At 48.4% G+C, this 18310-nt stretch overlaps 1 protein-coding gene across 3 annotated transcripts in view; it reads right to left on the bottom strand.

Annotated features, from left to right (window-relative positions):
- Positions 1 to 244: 244 nt before the first annotated feature.
- The window catches only part of FBXO42 (F-box protein 42), a 297111-nt gene continuing 279045 nt past the window's right edge, over positions 245 to 18310 (bottom strand). For all 3 annotated transcript variants that reach the window (XM_069240722.1, XM_069240723.1, XM_069240724.1), the window contains one exon: positions 245 to 1978. In XM_069240722.1, coding sequence (XP_069096823.1) covers positions 881 to 1978 — 1098 coding nt within the window. In that variant the 3' untranslated portion in view covers positions 245 to 880. The remainder of the gene's footprint in view (positions 1979 to 18310) is intronic.

Below are 18310 nucleotides of genomic sequence, written 5' to 3'. Positions count from 1 at the left end.
AATAAAATTTCAAACAAGTAAAACATTTTTTTTTTTTTTTTTTTAAATCAAAGAACATAACGGTTAGTTGAAGGCCTAAAATGTATGGAAATACGTGAAATATATTTTATGTTTACCACTGGTTAAGATTATGCTAGCTACGTCAGCATTAATATAAGGGCTCCTAAATGCAATGCAAATTGACTGATTTCATCAAAAATAATACACTTTCAATCACCAAGAAAAAAAGTGTGTAAGGCATACGTTTAAGGATGCAAACATTATAATATAAATACGAATACACATTTATCATGGGTTTGGTGAGGAGTCGAGTATCAACATGTTAGGGTAAATTAAATATTAACATTAATGAATAGCTATCATTGATATCAAGGTACTAAAACTGGTAATTAAAAAAAAAAAGTTTAGACAAGGTAAAGGTGCAAAGATAATGGTAGAAAAGGCAATGGCGGAAGAGTTATATTTGTGTGTCAAGTCTGGATTGGCAAAAAATAAATCAGACAATGCTATGTCTAAAGGTTCTTCTGCTACACACTTTCCATTCAACTAGGATTACAGATGCTATATACTTGCCAAAAGGCACCAACTACTATCTGTGCTGCCTGTGGCAGGATAATCTTTCAACATAGATGTAAAGATAACTCAAAAATCAGAAGGTTGATCACATGGAAAAGCACACGGATAGGAACAAAATGTTACTTTATCAACCAAATTGAGCGGGAAAGTTCTTGATCTTTAATTTTTCCCCCGATTCACAGTTTAAAATGCTTGCATCAGGTAGTGTAAAAAAAAGAAAAAAAAAAGAAAAGAAAAAGAAGAAATACAATATTAAAATAGGAAAGCCACAAAGCGGGAGGTGCAGTGAAATAAAGCATCCGCCTTATCTTTTCGCTCGCACAAAGTACAAGGCGTTGGTCTTAGGGTAGTACTTCACGTTCTGTTTCTTGTCCATGAGGCCTCCAAATATAATCAACTCCCCTCTCCCCTGCACCACTGTATGCAGGCTGGTTTCAGGAGGACCGACTACTGAGCTGCTGTTAAACACTTTCCATTTCACACGCCCGAGCTCCTTCGTGCCCCTTATGTCCAACACGTACATCTGCATTGGCTTACAGTTCATGCTCTGATACAGTGGCTTTCCCACGTTCAATGATTGAGGTGGATGATGACCCAGACGGCGTGCAATGGGAGGCAAAGAATGTCCATCACCCTGGGCAGTGGCAGCACGCACTGCTGGCTCAGCGCTGCCACTGACATGACCCTGGCTTCCAGGAGATCCAGGTGATGCCAGTTTAGGGGGACTCAAAGAGGCAGGTGCAGATGTCCCTTGAGAAGAAGAAAGGGCTTTAACAGCTTCCAGGCCTCTTCGCAGCGCACCTGGTGAGACAGCCCCAGGGAGAGTGGCAACAATGTGAGGGGGTGTGTGTATTCCATTTGTCTGTTCAGGGGGGTTTCTCACACCATCGCTAAATGTCCTTCCATCAACATCCGTTTCACAAAGACTGGAGGCCCCTTTCTGATCCCAGTTTAGGTCCACAGCTGCTAACCGCAGATCCTTCTGATCAGGTAAAGATCCACGTCTTGTAGAAATAGAAGGGCCACCATCGGCAGCCATCGGTGTGCTGGGAGAAACTGCCTGCACTGGACTGTCCAAAGACGCCCCTCCCGCAGCCACAAGGTTGGGCGATAAACTGTCACCATTCAGCACAGGTGAGCGATCTCCGCGGGCAGGAGAAAGGCTACCCTCACGAGACCCTGATGTGTGCCGCTGAACCCGTGGCCGCAATGTTCCCCAACGGCCATTTACACAGGGGGCCTCATCTGCACTCCGAACCGGGGACTGCGAGCGATACTCCCGTGTTTCAGGTGCCAAAGATGGCGGTGTAGCACTGATGGGCGAAGGTCTAGAGTTCAAGCTGGGGCTGAGAGGTGCTCTGCCGCTGGGTGCCTGGCTGAATACCACAACACACTGTCCCACCTGGAGGCATAACAAAAAAACATAAATAAAACAATGATGCAGAGTTGTCAACATTTCACACCAGGACCAAAACGGACCTTGCACAGATAAGGGAACAACACTTAACTAACGCACGTGCTTTGCAGCCCAATGTTCAAATGTTATCATCAAATACAAAGTCTAGTAATATGGTCTTGGGCATGAGAGAAAACAGACTTTTAACAGCTTATCAAAGCTTAATGTCAACTTGGCAGAAACAGGTATAATAGCATATACTTATGATCACGTGCCTGGGTGACCTTTTCTATTGTATGGTACTTTATCTGATACAGACAAATTAAGTTGCAACTGCATCTAACCAAACACACAGACTTTCATATGCATTTCTTTCTTCCCAATTAAAATATTACCCAGGAAAAGAAATACATTACAGAAGGCATCTAAACATTTGCTTTAACACCCGAGCCAACCAGTTTTACCACCTCCATAATGAAAGTGGATACCAATAGGTTTATTTTAATATGCTCAAACAGTCAGGGTTCAAAATACTTAAACAAATAGGAGGTTGTGCACCTTCTTCCATGGATAAAAAGTAGTTACTTACCTTTAACTCCAGCGAGGAACTCTTTCATATATTCACTTGCTTGAATAATTGGAATCGCCCTGTAACAAAATGGATTCTTAACTGTTGGATTCGTTTTGCAGCTTGAAGAACTTTCTGGATTCACATGCCATGCATTATTACGCCATCTAGTGGTCAGACCTGGAATTCTCCCCTGTAGCAGTAATTTTGTTTTGTTGGTGGGCGTCAACAGTGCCACCATCTGGTGTCCTATCCAGCCTTCTCCTTCATACACCTTTCCCCAGAAACTCCCTCATGGTCGGCTTCTTCGGATTTTTTTGGTTTTCCATCTTTGAGGATGGTGGGTGGGTCGCTTCTGAATCCAGAAAATTCTTCAAGTTGCAAAACTACTACACGTAAGAAACCATTGTGTTCTGCATCATGAATCTCTTCTAGATTCACATGCTGTGCATTGATTTTGTTGGAATTTTTTTTTCTCCTTTAATCTTGTGGAAGTTGTATTGTCTATTTGGTTCGATATAGATTTCCCCCCCAAGATCTTTCTGAAGGGCTTTTAAGGTAAGGAACACTTTTTTTAGTTCCCTCAGTTCCAGAACATGGATATACTGGACTGCCTCTTGTTCCTTCCATACACCTCTGACCTTGAGTGAGGCTATTTGAGCTCCCTAACCCCTATGTGCGCAGTCTGTAATAGTGATCACTGTTGGAGTTGGCGGTGTAAAAGGTGTACCCGCTGATAAAAGTAATCTGTTCAACCACACCATCTACTCTTGCATTTTTTGTGTGACAACCACTAGATCCTCCCAACTCCCTCTAGTTTGTGACCATTGGGATTGCAGCCATTCCTGGATTGGTCTCATATGTAGCCTTGTATATGAGGAGAGGTGTGCATGGTGCCATTTTCCCAATGATTTGACTTGCAGTCCTCACAGTCAGACTGTCCCTTGTGGTACAGGAGAGCTTCCTACAGTGTTGATGCTAACCTTTTCTTGCACGGATATGCCTTTACCTGCATTGGGTTGAGTCTTGTTCCTAAAAAGGCCTTTTTCTGTTCCGGCTTTGTTGAAGATTTGTCTGTATGTATTGAAAAACCTAGTTTGAATAGTGTTTTTAGCACCTTTTGTATCTCTGTATTTCATTTGTTTGATGAGTGTGCTCTTATTAGCCAGTCTTCTAGGAACGGGTACACAAGTATCCCCTGTCTTCGCAAGTATGTTGCTACTGCTGCTAGGAATTTTGTGAAAATCCTTGTTGCAGAATTTATGCTGAAGGCCAGCACCTTGAATTGATAATGCGTTTTGTTCATTACAAAGCGCAAGTGTTTCTTGGATCTGATTCATTGGCATGTGCAACTATGCACTCTAGGTCTTTGGTTGCCATTTCATCTCCTTGCAATTGCAAAATGACTTCTTGCAGAGTTGCCATTTTGAACTTGTCTTTATGAATTTGCTTATGAACCGTAATCCTAGCATTGGACGTAGGATTCCATATGGTTTTGGGGTTGGGAAATATGTTGAATTGTTTCCCTGACTGATCTCCTTTTTGGGAACTCTTTCTATTGCTCCCTTCTCCAGTAATTCATAAACTTCGTTGAACAGGTGTGATGTTTCCTCTTTAGAGTGCACTCTTTTCTTTGGTCCCCTTACTGGTGGTGTTTATCAATTCTAAGCAACATCCATATTTTATGATGTTTAAATCCAATTGTCGTACATTCTCTTACTCCACTCCTGAAAAAAATATTTTATTCTCCCTCCCACTGGTGTTTTGTGAGAGAGGTGTGCTAAGTCACTTTGCGCAGAGATTGCTCCTCCTCCTCCATGGGGCTGTGCTCTTAGTGCCTGTCCCCGAAACGACTGGTTTGCAAGTGTATGATATTGTGATTGCTGTGCAGGTGACAGAGTTTGGCTTGTGCCCTGAAAGCCCTGGTGCGATGTTGAGTTAAGGAAACTGTCTCTTCTTACTGGTGTTCTTTTCATTGGTGTTCCTATCCGTAAGTCCCCTCAGAATTGCAATGCTCCCATGGATTTAGCAGTTTCATTGTCCTTTTCTTAATGTTGAAGGGTCTCGTCAACTGCACCACCAAACAACTGTCCCCGTAAATGGAGCATTACTATTTGCTTGGACTTCTGGCTTGGTACATTACATTGTTAACCAAGCATTTCGTATTAGACTTGTTCTTGCCATCAGCTGGTGACTTGCCGTGTCAGCTGCTTCTAGCGCCGATTTGAGGCACGTGTTAGTGATTTATTTTTCTCCTCTGCCAAGGAGACTGCCTTATGGTACTGTTTGGGAAGGTATTTCATAAGCTCCTTCATCACTTCCCAGTGTTGGTAAGCGTACCTATTCAGGAGAGCATTAGCATTGGCTATTCTCCACTGGGTCGCCACCACACACTCGAATTTTCAGCCCACCAAATCCATCTTCTTGCTCTCCTTATCCAGTGGAGGTCCGGATGTTACTGTTTGCCCTTTTCCTTGCTTCAGCTGTGATAATGGAATCAGCTGGTACCTTTTAATTAATGTACAAAGGGTCCTTGGATGAGAGTTTGTATTACTTCTCTGCCCTCTGTGTGACTGCTTTACATGTTGCAGGATCCTTGAAGGTTTCTCTCTCCTGATCAAGGATGCTAGTTAACATAGGCAATAACTTGTTTTTGGTCTGAGAAGGCAGGTGAGTTTCCAAGAGGAAGCAAGATTGAGATTTTTCTTCCTCTAACTGCACACCATATTTGACTGCTGCTCTTGTAATAAGCTGGCGATACATTGTAATGTCACCAGGAGGCGAAGGCGTCAACTGCCTCCTCAGGGGAGTGTGTCTTCATGTGTCAGTGTGCTTTCTTCAGCAGAAATGCTGCCATTTCTGCTTCAAAACTTTTTTTGTCTATTCAATATCGGTGAATAGTTCTTTGGTGTCGAGGAATGATTCAAGGGTGCTTTGCTCAATGCCTTTATCGTCACCTTTCACCTCTTTCGATGAAAAACAACTGTGCTTCGATCATCTATTGACGTCTACAATTGCCAGCAGTATTCCTGGAATGGGACCCGAGGGGTTCTTTTTTAGTCTGCTTGCCTTTGGTCGAAGGCTTCCTTGGTGCAGAGGAAGCTTTGGGCATTTCAGACTCTGCAGTCTTAAGTACATCCCCTGTATGTTTTTACGTGGTTACCCGAGGTGTTTAATCTCTACTTCTGATGTTCTCTCTCAATGTTGACGATTCGCAGCTCCACATCTCATCTTTTTCCTTCTGCCCCTTTGGCGACGTCGTCGCTCAACAGACCCAGGTCTGTCAAGGTTGGGATCTGTCTCTGACTTTACATTGGCATAGTGAGCCCGCCTGTCTAGATTGTCTTCAGCTTAAACACCGCACATGCTTTGCATTCGTTGCTTTGATGGCCGAGTGGTAGACAGAGGTTACACACCTGGTGCTGGTCCTTCTGCACAGGTTTTATTGATGGCAGTTTGAGCATAACTGAATTAGGGTCTTTTCAAACATGGAACAGTAAGCCCCTTGATTAAACACATTCTCTAAACCACCTCGAAACTCTGTGGTACCTTTATTCTGCCGTCTCCGGTGATCAGCATTTTTCAAGTGAAATCCATCCACACTTCACATTCTTCAACTACTTGGAGTCCTCAGCTACGCTTTCTGATCCAACGGTGGGAAAAATGAATCTGAGGATGGCGACCATGAGGGAGAGCTTCCTGGAACGGGGCATGACATTAGAGGGGGCTAGTTAAGACACCAAACACAGAAACCATCGACTACCATAAAAAAAAAAAACTAAAAAAAAACAAAAAAAACAAACAAAAAAAAAAAAAGGGACTACTACTACAGGGGAGAATTCCAGACCCAACCACTAGAGGGCGGAATAACCAGCATGTGAATCCAGAAAAGTATTGCACTGCTAAGCTTTAAATATCAGTAAATAGTTAAAAAGGCCGTAGGCCTCAGCACCAGTGTTTTAGTGACACATCCAGCGTTTCTGATGCAACTCAAACTACAGCCAATGAGGTTGAAATGCTGAGCCTCTCAGATTCGGCTCCTCCATTAGGTCAGAGGAGCGTCGCCCCCACCAGCAGCAGCAAACCTGTGGGCGGGCCAGAGCCTGTGATATGCACTGAGGAGGCGTGCACAGCACTCCCCCTCACTGCGCATGTTTGTTTGGCCGGCTGTCTCAGGCCGGCCAAACACACATGCACAAAAGGGTCTCTGCTGAAGAGAGCCTGCACAAGCTCCCAGTCTGCCTGGGAGAGCCCTGGCTGTGCGCCCCCCAGCCAATCCTTACTCTGCTCTGAGCAGTGACAGGATTGGCCGCGGGGCAGGGTGGGAGCCTGTGTGCCTGCAGACTGTCAGCAGGGGAGAGAGGAGCAGCATGGTCGTAAAGGTGGCAGTGGCACAAGTAAGTTAATTTTTTTTTTTAATTAATCACCCCTCAAACCCGCACGCACCGCCTCTCCCCTTTTCAGTACCGTGAGCAGCTCCTGAGTGTAAGGATCCATCTGTAGCAGAAGATGGACTAGGGAAGAAAAACACGGGATAACAGGTTCATTTAAATGCAAGGTTGTAGGTAGGCACTTGGCAAAAATCTTGAACTGGCTCACAGAACTGCCTTGCTTGGCACATATGCTGCTGCTTTATGGTGAACACCTGCAAAACTCCAATGCTCCTAAAAGAAATGTCAGCTAATAGTGCTTTTTTCATTAAATGAATTTCAGATTCAGTCTGTGAATGGGTTGAACAGGAGGCAGAGCGAGTTGGTTCAATAGTGTTCAGCTTCCATTGAAGGAGTATACTTCAATGAAGGAACGGCCCAAAAAGCCCTTTCATAAATTGCTATTTAATCCTGTCACAATAAGGATTAGGAAGAGGCTTCTGTCCTCTGGAATCTGTGGCCAAGTGTGGCATGATCGAAGCATACTTGAAAGCATGCCTGGCTAGCCCAAGCAAGCACAGTAACAACTGAAAAGGGTTGCATGGAGATTGTGTTAAGGCCCTTTTCTTTGTACCATGTGCAGATTCTCTTCCACTCACTGTTGTAGTCATTAGTTGTGGAAGGCACAATTGTCTGCTTCAAGATGTCTCTCCCATCTCAAGAGATATCCAGATGCTGTACTCCAAGTGATCACGAACCATGCGGCCTGGCTCTGTGACAGGAGATCGTGGTGGAGCACCTCACTGTTATGTCTGATAGGAGCTTGCAATAAATCCTCAGTCAGAACAGTGGGAACACTGACTGTCTCATGAGGTGGCTATACTAAAGCTGGCAAAGCCCAACCAGGGCAACGAGGATCAGGAAAACAACAGTGTTCAGCAGCCTCATTCTTCAGCAACTTAGAGAAATGGCAAAAAGCTGTGGGCAAAGACACTGGACCATGTTATTGAAAGCATTTCCCTTGGATCCAGATTGACTGAACCTGCTGGTTTAATACCAGCATTTCTTTTTCTTCAGGGTAGCAAACGGGCCTGTTGCTAGCTGGTCCCACTGTTAAAAGATTACTCTATTTGGTTCCAATTGAGTTCCCACTCATGTTAAGCGAAGAGGGAGCTGCTGTGCCTATCTTCCTGGTTATTCTGGCATACTGGAAGATGGTCCACAGCGATTTTCCATTCACTGGAAACAGCCCAGCCCAACAACATCAGTGCCTCTGCTGATTGTAAAACAAGGCGGAATAAGGTCCTGTTGACTATGAGGTTGACTGCCCTAGGAGCTGCAATCTTGTTACAGGAAGACTTTTCAGCCTTCAGAGTGAGTCCTAGTTTCTAAATAGGCTGATGCTTTGATGAAGCTTTGATAAACCAATCAAAGGAAGGGGACACCAGCACCAGGCACTTTTTAAACATTTGGTAAACTTATTTTAGCCTGAATAGAAGCACCTTGAACTGGAACTGCTGCCTACCACAAAAATTGGCGATACGCTACTTCTGGATGCCGGACACAAATGCAGCTTGTTTGCCGTGCACCCCCCCCCCCCCCCCCCCCAATAATTTTAGCATTAATCACCCCCTCTCGCCTCCATTCAGTTGTTTACTTGGCCGTTGCCAGAGGGTGGCCCTCTGCTCTGCCTCATTGCCGGCCACCAATGTAGCTTGGATCAATTTGGTGAGGCAGAGTGGGTGCGGTGTGACAGACGAAAGCAGTAAGGTCCTATTCAACGAGGCTGGTGGTGGCAGGAAGCAGTTGCTGCGCCTCAATGCCTTACTGTCACCATATGTGAGCACCAGCCGATGCACCAATCCCAGTAAGGCCGCACTGCTGGATAACAGGGGGCAGTGGGCCTAGGCTGTGGCTAGTGGTTGAGACCCCCACACCTTTCTTTTTGCCCTGGTCCAAGCTAAACAGGGGTACTGTGAACTGTGTGAGTTCATTCAAAGTATGGGCTCGGCCTGGATTCCAGAGTTTGACACTACGTGAGCTGCAGCATTTTCTTAGCCACTAACATTCACATCTCCTGCATGATTTGCCAGCTGCTGATTATACCTGCAGCACTGGATCAAAGTGGTTTTAGTAATCCATTTGCCTTCCCGGCATCTTCCTCTGTGGTTGGAGGTACAGATCATTACACTACATTATTGTGTTGGTGCTGCTGAAGAAGGATTTTACCTTATTGTTGTGCACCAGGAGAAGGATGGATTAGGGTCTCTTGCGGAAGTGGCTGACTTAGGGGGTGGTGCTGCTTGCAGGACTCTGGCTCCTTCCTTTCAAGCATCTTGTTTCTTCAACATCCAGGGATTGTTTGACCTGAACCAACTTATCTTTTATTTCATTCAAGTAGCTGCTGTGTTGGAGTGTAAATATATATGTGGGCGGTGGAGGAGATGTTTAAGCAGAGTTGAGCTTAAGCAGAGCTAGAGTAAGAGTGCACCTAGGTCATATCTTGGTGCGGTTTATGTCCGGGTGTTTTCTTTGCAGATACCTCTTTGCTGCTACCTCTGTCTCGGAAGTGCTGTGTCAATTGTTTAATTGTAATTGTGCTACCATTTTATTTATACACATTATATATTACATATACGCCAGTGGAAAAGCTAACCTAGAGAATAATCTTTATCAGGTATTGCCAAAAGACAAAATCAAATCCACTGAGTAATAAGGCACCGCATTTGGGTATCTTTATACCCACGTCCTCGGAGGAGGCAGACTAGAGTGGGGGTAGGGGGGGGAGGGGGGGGGGGCACGAGTAGGCACACAAAACACACCCTCAGCGGCACAGGTGCAGTGTGCAAAGCTGGCGTCCGGTTTTTAATAGGCTTCAATGGAGGGACCCGAGGGTCACTAGCGGTGCAGGTAGGCACAGGGGTGGGCTTCTCGGGACAGCCACCACCTGGTCTAGGCAGAGCGTTGCCGGGGGGTAACTCCTGCACTGGGGTTCGGTTCCTTCAGGTTCTGGGGGCTGCAGGTGCAGTGCTTGATCCAGGCGTCAGGTCCCTTGTTACAGGCAGTCGTGGTCAGGGGGAGCCTCTGGATTCTCTGCAGGCGTCACTGTGGAGGTCCGGGGGGGGGGGGGGGGGGGGGGGGGGGGGGGGTGTCATCTCGGGCTACTCATGGGGTCGCAGTCGCCGGGGTGTCCTCCCTGTGGTGTTGGTTCTCTGGATCTCGAGCCGGGGGCTTTGGGTGCAGAGTGTGAAGTCTCACGCTTCCGGCAGGAAGAGGGAGTTCTTTTAAAGTTGCTTCTTTGTTGCAAAGATGTAGCTGTTGTTGAGCAGAGCCGCTTCTCACTGGAGTTTCTTGGTCCTGGGGGTCAGGGCTGTCCTCTGAGGCTTTCGAGGTCGCTGGTCCCTGTTGGATGCGTTGCTGGTTGCAGGTTTACGACTCTGGAGACAGGCCGGTAGGGCTGGGGCCAAAGCAGTTGTGGTTGTCAGTCGTCTCTGCAGGCTTGTAGGTCAGCAGTCGTCCTTTGTAGTTCCGGTTGCAGGAATCTGATTTCCTGGGTTCTGGGGTGCCCCTAAATACTAAATTTAGGGGTGTGTTTTGGTCTGGGAGGGCAGTAGCCAATGGCTACTGTCTTGGAGGGTGGCTACACCCTCTTTGTGCCTCCTCCCTGTGGGCAGGGGGGCACATCCCTAATTGTATTGGGGAAATCCTCCAAAACAAAGATGGAGGATTTCCAAAGGCCGGGGTCACCTCAGCTCAGGGCACCTTAGGGGCTGTCCTGACTGGTGGGTGACTCCTCGTTTTCCTAATTATCTCCTCCAGCCTTGCGCCAAAAGTGGGGGCAGTGGCCGGAGGGGCGGGCATCCCCACTAGCTGGGATGCCTGGGGCACTGTAACAAAGGGTGTGAAGCACCTCCACCCAGTAAAGGCTTTGTGCCTGGCCAGAGTGACAAAGGCACTCTCCCCATGTGGCTAGCAACTTGTCTGGTTGTGGCAGGCTGGCAGAAACTGGTCAGCCCCACACTGGAAGTCGGATTGGTATTCAGGAGGCATCTCTAAGATGCCCTCTGGGTGCATGTTACAATAAATTGCACACTGGCATCAGTGTGCATTTATTATGCTGAGACGTTTGATACCAAACTTACCAGATTTCAGTGTAGCCATTATGGAACTGTGGAGTTCGTGTTTGACAAACTCCCAGACCATATACTCTTATGGCTACCCTGTACTTACAATGTCTAAGGTTTTGCTTAGACAATGAATTGGTATTGTGCTCATGCACATATGCCCTCACCTGTGGTATAGTGCACCCTGCCTTAGGGCAGTAAGGCCTGCTAGAGGGGTGACTTACCTATGAAACAGGCAGTGTGAGGTTGGCATGGCACTTTGAGGGGAGTACCATGTCGACTTAGTCATTTTCTCCCCACCAGCACACAAAAGCTATGAGGCAGTGTGCATGTGCTGAGTGAAGGGTCCCTAGGGTGGCATAAGACATGCTGCAGCCCTTAGAGACCTTCCCTGGCATCAGGGCCCTTGGTACTAGGGGTACCAGTTACAAGGGACTTATGTGAGTGCCAGGGATGTGCCAATTGTGGAAGCAAAAGCACAGTTTAGGGAAAGAACACTGGTGCTGGGGCATGGTTATCAGGGTCCCAGCACACTTTCAATCAAAACTTAGCATAAGCAAAGGCAAAAAGTTAGGGGGTAACCATGCCAAGGAGGCATTTCCTTACACTTACCTTAGAATTTTCCCCCAGGCGTCAGACTGGATCCGGCCTTTTTTTTCGAGCAATACCCTTGAGCGTCGGTAGGTCAGTTAGCAAGCGGGGAGGAAGGGTGGGCGATAAAGAATCTGCAACTAGAATATGTCTCTACCAGATATTTAGCTACCGAAGGTAAGTAACTTGTACATCTGATAGAGACTTCTAGTTGCAGATTCCTTACCTTAGCATAGATACCCAAGCAATACCATCCTTGGAGGTGGGCTGCGCACCAACATCATACTAGAAAGTCCTGCAGGACCGAACGACCAAAGTAGCCGCCTCGACGGACCTGACTATCAAGGCAGTAATGCTTAGCCAACGTGTGCAGGGATGCCCACGTAGCTGCCGGACAGATATCCAGGACAGGAACTCCGTATGCCCAGGACAGAAACTCCGCGTGCCAACGCTGTGGAAGCATCAGTTGCTTTGGTGGAATGAGCACGCAAGCCTTCAGGAGGTTGCTTCATAGCCAAAGCCTAGCACATTTTGATGCAAAGAAGCACCCATCGAGAGATGGTACGCTTTTGCACCACCTTCCCTTTTTTCGCACCCACATAGCCAACAAAGAGTTGATTGTCCACCCGGAAATCTTTAGTACGCTTGAGGTAGAACGCCAACACTCTTTTTGGCTCCAGACGTTGGAGTCACTCCTCCTCATGGTAAGGATGTGGGGGTTCATAGAAGGTAGGCAAAGTTATGGACTGGCCTAAATGAAATGGTGTAACCACCTTACGAAGGAAGGAAGCTCTAGTGCACAGCAGTACTTTGTCAGGGTGTACAGACAAGTATGGAGGTTTTGAAGAAAGGGCCTGAAGCTCACTCACCCTGCGAGCAGAGGTGATAGCAACCAGAAAGACAGTTTTGAAAGTGAGGAGCCGTAAGGGACAATTATGCATTGGCTCAAAGGGGGTACACATCAACCAAGTAAGTACAAGATTAAGATCCCACTGAGGCATGATAAATGGAGTGGGAGGAAATAAGTGGGTGAGCCCTTTTAGGAACCTACTCACAATAAGAGATTTAAAGCGTGAGGGCTGATCAGGTAGCCTAAGAAAGGTGGAAATGGCGGATAAGTACCCTTTAAGGGTGCCCAAAGCAGAGCCCTGCTGGGCTAAAAGAATGAACAGAAGAACCTCTGACAGAGGGGCAGAAAGGGGAATCAACAGATTTGTTGGTACACCATGCCACAATTTTATTCCAACGACGGGCGTATACAGTTTTAGTCGATGGATGCCTGGCTGCCAAGATAACATTGCAGACTTCGGGTGGAAGGGTAAAAGCCAGCAACTGTTGCCGCTCAATCTCCACGCATGAAGGCGGAGGTTGGACAGGTTCGGGTGAAGAACCATTCCCTGTTGCTGCGACAGAAGATCCGCCCGAAGAGTCAGTCTGAGTGGAAGATCGATGGACATGCTCAATAGCTCTGGATACCACACTCTTCGGGCCCAGTCCGAAGGCACCAAGATGACTTGGGCCCGGTCGTTCCTGATTTTCTTGAGTACTCTGGGATAGGAGGGAAGCGTAAAGGAGGCCGGAGCTCACCTCGAGACGAAAAGCGTCTGCAAGTGAGTGCCACCTTGGAAACGCCAATGTGCAAAACAGCTGGCATTGCACGTTCTCTGCGGAGGTGATCAGATCTAACCAAGGGTCTCCCCACTTGTGAGAGACCTTGCGCCACCTCCGGATGGAGAACCATTCGTGATCAACTGCGTCAACAGCTGAGATCATCCGCTCTGGCGTAGACAGCCTGCCAGATGTTGAACCATCAGGGCAATGCCCTGATGTTCCAGCCATGTCTAGAGGCGTAGTGCCTCCTGACAAAGGGTCCAGGACCCTATCCCACCCTGTTTGTTGGAGTACCACATGGCAGTAGTATTGTCTGTGAACACCTGCACCACTTTCCCTTTGAGAGAGGGAAGGAATGCTTTCAACGCAAGTCTGAACACCCAGAGCTCCAGCAGATTTATATGGAGCCCTGACTCCACCAGAGACCAGAGGCCTCTGATCTCCACCTCTCCCATGTGGCTGCCCCAACCCAGAAGTGACGCATCTGTCCCTATAGAGAGATCCGGTTAGGGAGAGGGATCTGCCACTGAACCAATTTGGATTCGAAAGCCACCACTGCAGGTCTTTCGCAGTCCCCTCCGAGATCTGGACCATGTCAGAGAGATTCCCCTGATACTGCGCCCACTGGAACTTAAGGTCCCACTGCAGAGCCCGCATATGCCATCTGGCATGTATTACTAGCAGGATGCAGGAGGCCATAAAGCCCAGCAGCTTCAGAGTCAGTCTCACTGAAACCCAAGACCGAGGCTGGAAGATCGGAATCATAGCCTGAATGCCTTGGACTCGCTTTTCCGGAGGATAAGCCCGAAACTGCACTGTGTCTAGAACAGCTCCAATGAAAGGGAGCATCTGAGAGGGAGTCGGGTGTGACTTTGGCACGTTTATAGTGAACCCCAGCATGTGCAGGAGGTTCGCCGTAGTCTGAAGGTGGGAGACAACTGTCCGGGGCGAGTGTGCCTTCAACAGCCAGTCGTCAAGGTAGGGGAGGACTGAGACCCCTAACCTGTGCAAATGAGCTGCAACCACCGCCATCACTTTCGTGAACACCTGAGGGGTGCTGGTAAGGCTGAAGGTGAGCACAGTAAACAAAGAGCTCGTGTCCTACCACGAATCGTAGGTAACGTCTGTCAGCAGGCAGGATGGGGATGTGGATGTGGAAATAAGCATCCTGCAAGTCCAACGCTACCATCCAGTCTCCTGGGTCTAAGGCAGACAGGACCTGAGCCAGGGTGAGCATTTTGAATTTCTCCGTCTTTAGGAAGTAGTTCAGGTCCCGAAGATCTAGGATAGGACGATGATGGGAGGATGGTGGCATGTGTGGTGGAGCAGATTCGAAAGGTAGGGAGTAGCCCTTTGAATGATCTGCAAAACACACCCGTCCGTGTGTGATATGTTCCCAGTGGGGCAGGGTTTGGAGGCTGCAGCGGGGGCAGAGGTGGACTGGACAGACCTCTGGTTCCCTGTCCCAAGGCCACGTGGGATTCTGCATCCTTGGCCACACATAGGCTGGCCAGCGTGCGTGGCACAGTGGCTGAGTGGAGGACGTGACAGGGTGCCCCTTTCATGTCCACGAAAGGGACGAAAAGCAGACTGTGGTGGGCGAGTGGCCGAGGAAAGACCGAGGGACCGAGCCGTAGCCCGGGAATCCTTGAATCTCTCGAAGGCAGAGTCTGCTTGTCTCCGAAGAGATGGGTGCCATCAAAGGGCATGTCCATGAGTGACTGTTGGTCATCCCCTGAGAAACCAGAAGTGCGTAACTAGGCGCGGCGCCGTAAGGCCACTGTCGTTGCAACCGATCTGCCCAGAGGGTCGGTCGTATCCAGTCCACAACAGATTGTGAACGTCGCCACATCTCCCATCGTTCACTGCTTGGGAGACAATAGCACGGGCTTCCTCCGGTATCTGCGGCAGGACTTGCGCAACCGTAACCCACAGGGAGTGGGTATAACGGCCCAAAAGGCATGCGGTGTTCACAGACCCCAGCGCTAGACTGGAGGAAGAAACCAACTTCTTGCCAAAATGTTCCAACCTTTTGGATTCCCTATCAGGGGTGCGGAAGGGAACGTGCCTGATGAAGAGGAAGCCTGGATAGCAAGACTCAAGCGTGGGGTGTTGGGACAGGAATTTTGGGTCGTTCGGTGCGGGCCGATGGCGGTGAGCGATAGTCCTGTTCACAGGAGCCCCTGTGTTGGGTTTGGACCATGTACCCAAAAGGACATCGGTGAGGGCCTCATTGAATGGTAAAAGGGGTTCTGAAGTAGAAGCACCAGGCTGAAGCACCTCCGTCAGGCGATTAGACCCAACTTCTATACAGTAAGTAGCTCAAGGGTACCTCAGCTGCCCTACTGTCCACCATACCATAAGTTGAAGCCACGGTAAAAGGAGACCACATGCCAGCGTCAGGAAAAGTATCCAGACCACTGGCGTCGCCCAAATCCTGTGCCCAGCCAATAGCAGGGTCATCCTGGTATTCAAAAGGGTCCAGGGACCCCTCCAATTCCTTCCCATATTCGTACCCATAGGAAAAAGGAATCTGACCTGGGGCAAACAGGCCCCACCGAAGGCGGGCGATGCTGCTCCGACTTGGGGCTAAGAATTGGGTCGACGTGGATAGTGGGCACTACCGACATCGGGAGCGTCGGTAATCGACCCAGCGCCGGGGAAGGTCTCGAAGGTGCGACCGGTGCGGATCAGCACACGGATCCGGTGGTGATCTCAGTGGCTGGGGCCTAAGCCGCCGGCATGGAACCCGAAGGCCCATCAGCCCAACCCCTTGGGCCCGAAGGCACCGCATTGGGGTCGGCCCACCCAAAGATGAGGCGCATAGCCTCATAAAACTTTCAGTCGGGCGGGGTTGCTCCGGCAAACTCGGGGAAGCGCGGGGTCGAAACAGATGCAGGCTCCGAGGACAGAGGCCTAGCGCGTGGACGCTCGTCCTGCATCGAGTCGGCCAGTGACAGGGGGAAGTTGGAGAACGATGGGACTTCTTCTTACCTTGACCTGAGGATTTCTAAGAAGAGTGGTAATGACTCCGCAACTGATCGAGACCTTCGCGGAGTTGAGTGCCGGGCCACCATTAGCTTTAGGGACCACTCCCTCAAAGACTTCGGGTGCATGGCCCGACACTCTGAGCACGACTTTTGGTTGCGCTCGAGGCACCACAGACAAACACGAAGAGGATCCATCACTGACCTCGTCCAATGGCAGTCCTCACAACGCTTGAACCCGGTCTGAGGGGACATCTCGACGCACCAAAGTTGTACACAAAAAACTTCGACAAAATGGTCGAATTCGGCCACAAAATAGCCTAGGGTAGCTTTTCTCCAGATCAGCGCATGGCGTGGAAAGAAAAGAACTGGCGTCACTGCATGAGGGCGGCGTCTATACTACTACTCACAACACCTACCGATGCGCAAGGGTATTGCTCGAAGAAAAATCTCTGGATCCAGTCTGACGCCTGGGGGGAAATTCTAAGGTAAGAAATCTGCAACTAGAAGTCTCTATCAGATTAAATACACAATGAAATCTTAAGGGGAGGTCTATGTGCTGGTCTTTAAGCAGGCTAAGATAGTTTTACTCAGTGATTATTTGGGTGTCCCATTCAAAAAATGCCAGCACATCCAGTAATTCCAAAGGTATATCTTTCCTCACTGGAACTTCTTTTATGGCAAAGGATCCATATTTCCAACGGCCATAGAGCGGCAGGCCTCACCAGCAGGCAGTTACACCAGTCTCAAGAAGCCCACAGTCATTCAAATAAGCAGATGGTATAGCGGTTGTCATTGAGCAGTGATGCGACGCTCGTATATGGGGGGGGGGGGGGGGGGGGGGGGGGACGGGACGATGACTGGACATGGTCAGAAATCGTGAACCAAACACACGCAATGGACAATCTCGACAAGTATGCCACAGTCATGGCAACTCTCAGGCAGAAAGTCTCGTAATATGGAAGGGATCAAGGGAAAAGCCACTATGCCCACAGAAGAACCCTCTTTACAGGAGATCATGACTGAAAACCAGGACATGAGAGGCACAATAGAACCGAAATTAGATGCAGTCACAATAGATGTTAACCTCCTGCAGGTGGACTTCCGCAACATATCCGAAAAGGTGAAATCAACCATCTACACTCTACGACTAAGTTTGGTGGAACAGGTCCAAACATTCCCAAAGCAGAATGCAATTGTTGCTGCCAAACTGGAGGACCAAGAATGACTTAGACGAAATAAGAATAGAGTGGTGGGGTCACACAAGGGGCTGAGGGACCTAGCAAGGAACTTTTTCCAGAAGATTTGATTCTGAACACTGTTCAAAGAGGCTGTCCAACTTTTTTTTTGATCAAGAGGGCACACGTGGCATTGAGATCCCTGCCAGCCAATGCCAGGTGCCTGTCTTCACCCTATAATAGCCAAAATATTTAAATACAGGTACTGCGACGTGATCCTTCAGGCAGCTAGCACACATGGAGATTTACACATCAAAAATGTGGCCATCAGATTCTTCCCCGACTTCATTCTACAAGCGTAGAGACCGAGAAGGAAATTCAAGTATGTTAAAAGAGCACCTTGGGACAAGATTATTAAACATATGATGATGTATTCAAAGAAGTTGAGTAGTTCCCCAGAGGAGGCATGAAGCTGGTTGGAGGACTCCATGCCGCAAAGGGGCAAAAGACAGTAAAACTAACTGGCCACATCTAGAACAGGAGCCGAGGTGCCCAGCCTCCCCTGGACAGCAGGTCTCCCCAGACCCTCCAACAGGCATGTAAGCTTAAGCCAATAAAGATTCTGAGACCCTAAGACATTCAGCTATGTGGTTCTGGGATAAATGGGCTTTGTCCATCAGTAAGAAATCACTGGATCCTAGGTAAGGCCCGATGGAGCAAAACTCGCTGTTTGCGAGGGCACAATCTCTATGAGATACTGACATTAGTCTCAGACTAGGCAAAGAGAAAGGAATCATAGGGCGAGATCATTTATCTGCATGTATTCTTAAGTGGTGCGAGTATCCCACCCACGTTATTCAAAGGGCAACAGACAATCTCCAAGTTGTGGTGGTGGGAGGTTTTAGGCTC

The sequence above is a fragment of the Pleurodeles waltl genome, chromosome 6, assembly GCF_031143425.1.
Source record: "Pleurodeles waltl isolate 20211129_DDA chromosome 6, aPleWal1.hap1.20221129, whole genome shotgun sequence".
Lineage (NCBI taxonomy): Eukaryota > Metazoa > Chordata > Amphibia > Caudata > Salamandridae > Pleurodeles > Pleurodeles waltl.
This window is presented reverse-complemented; position numbering and strand designations above follow the sequence as displayed.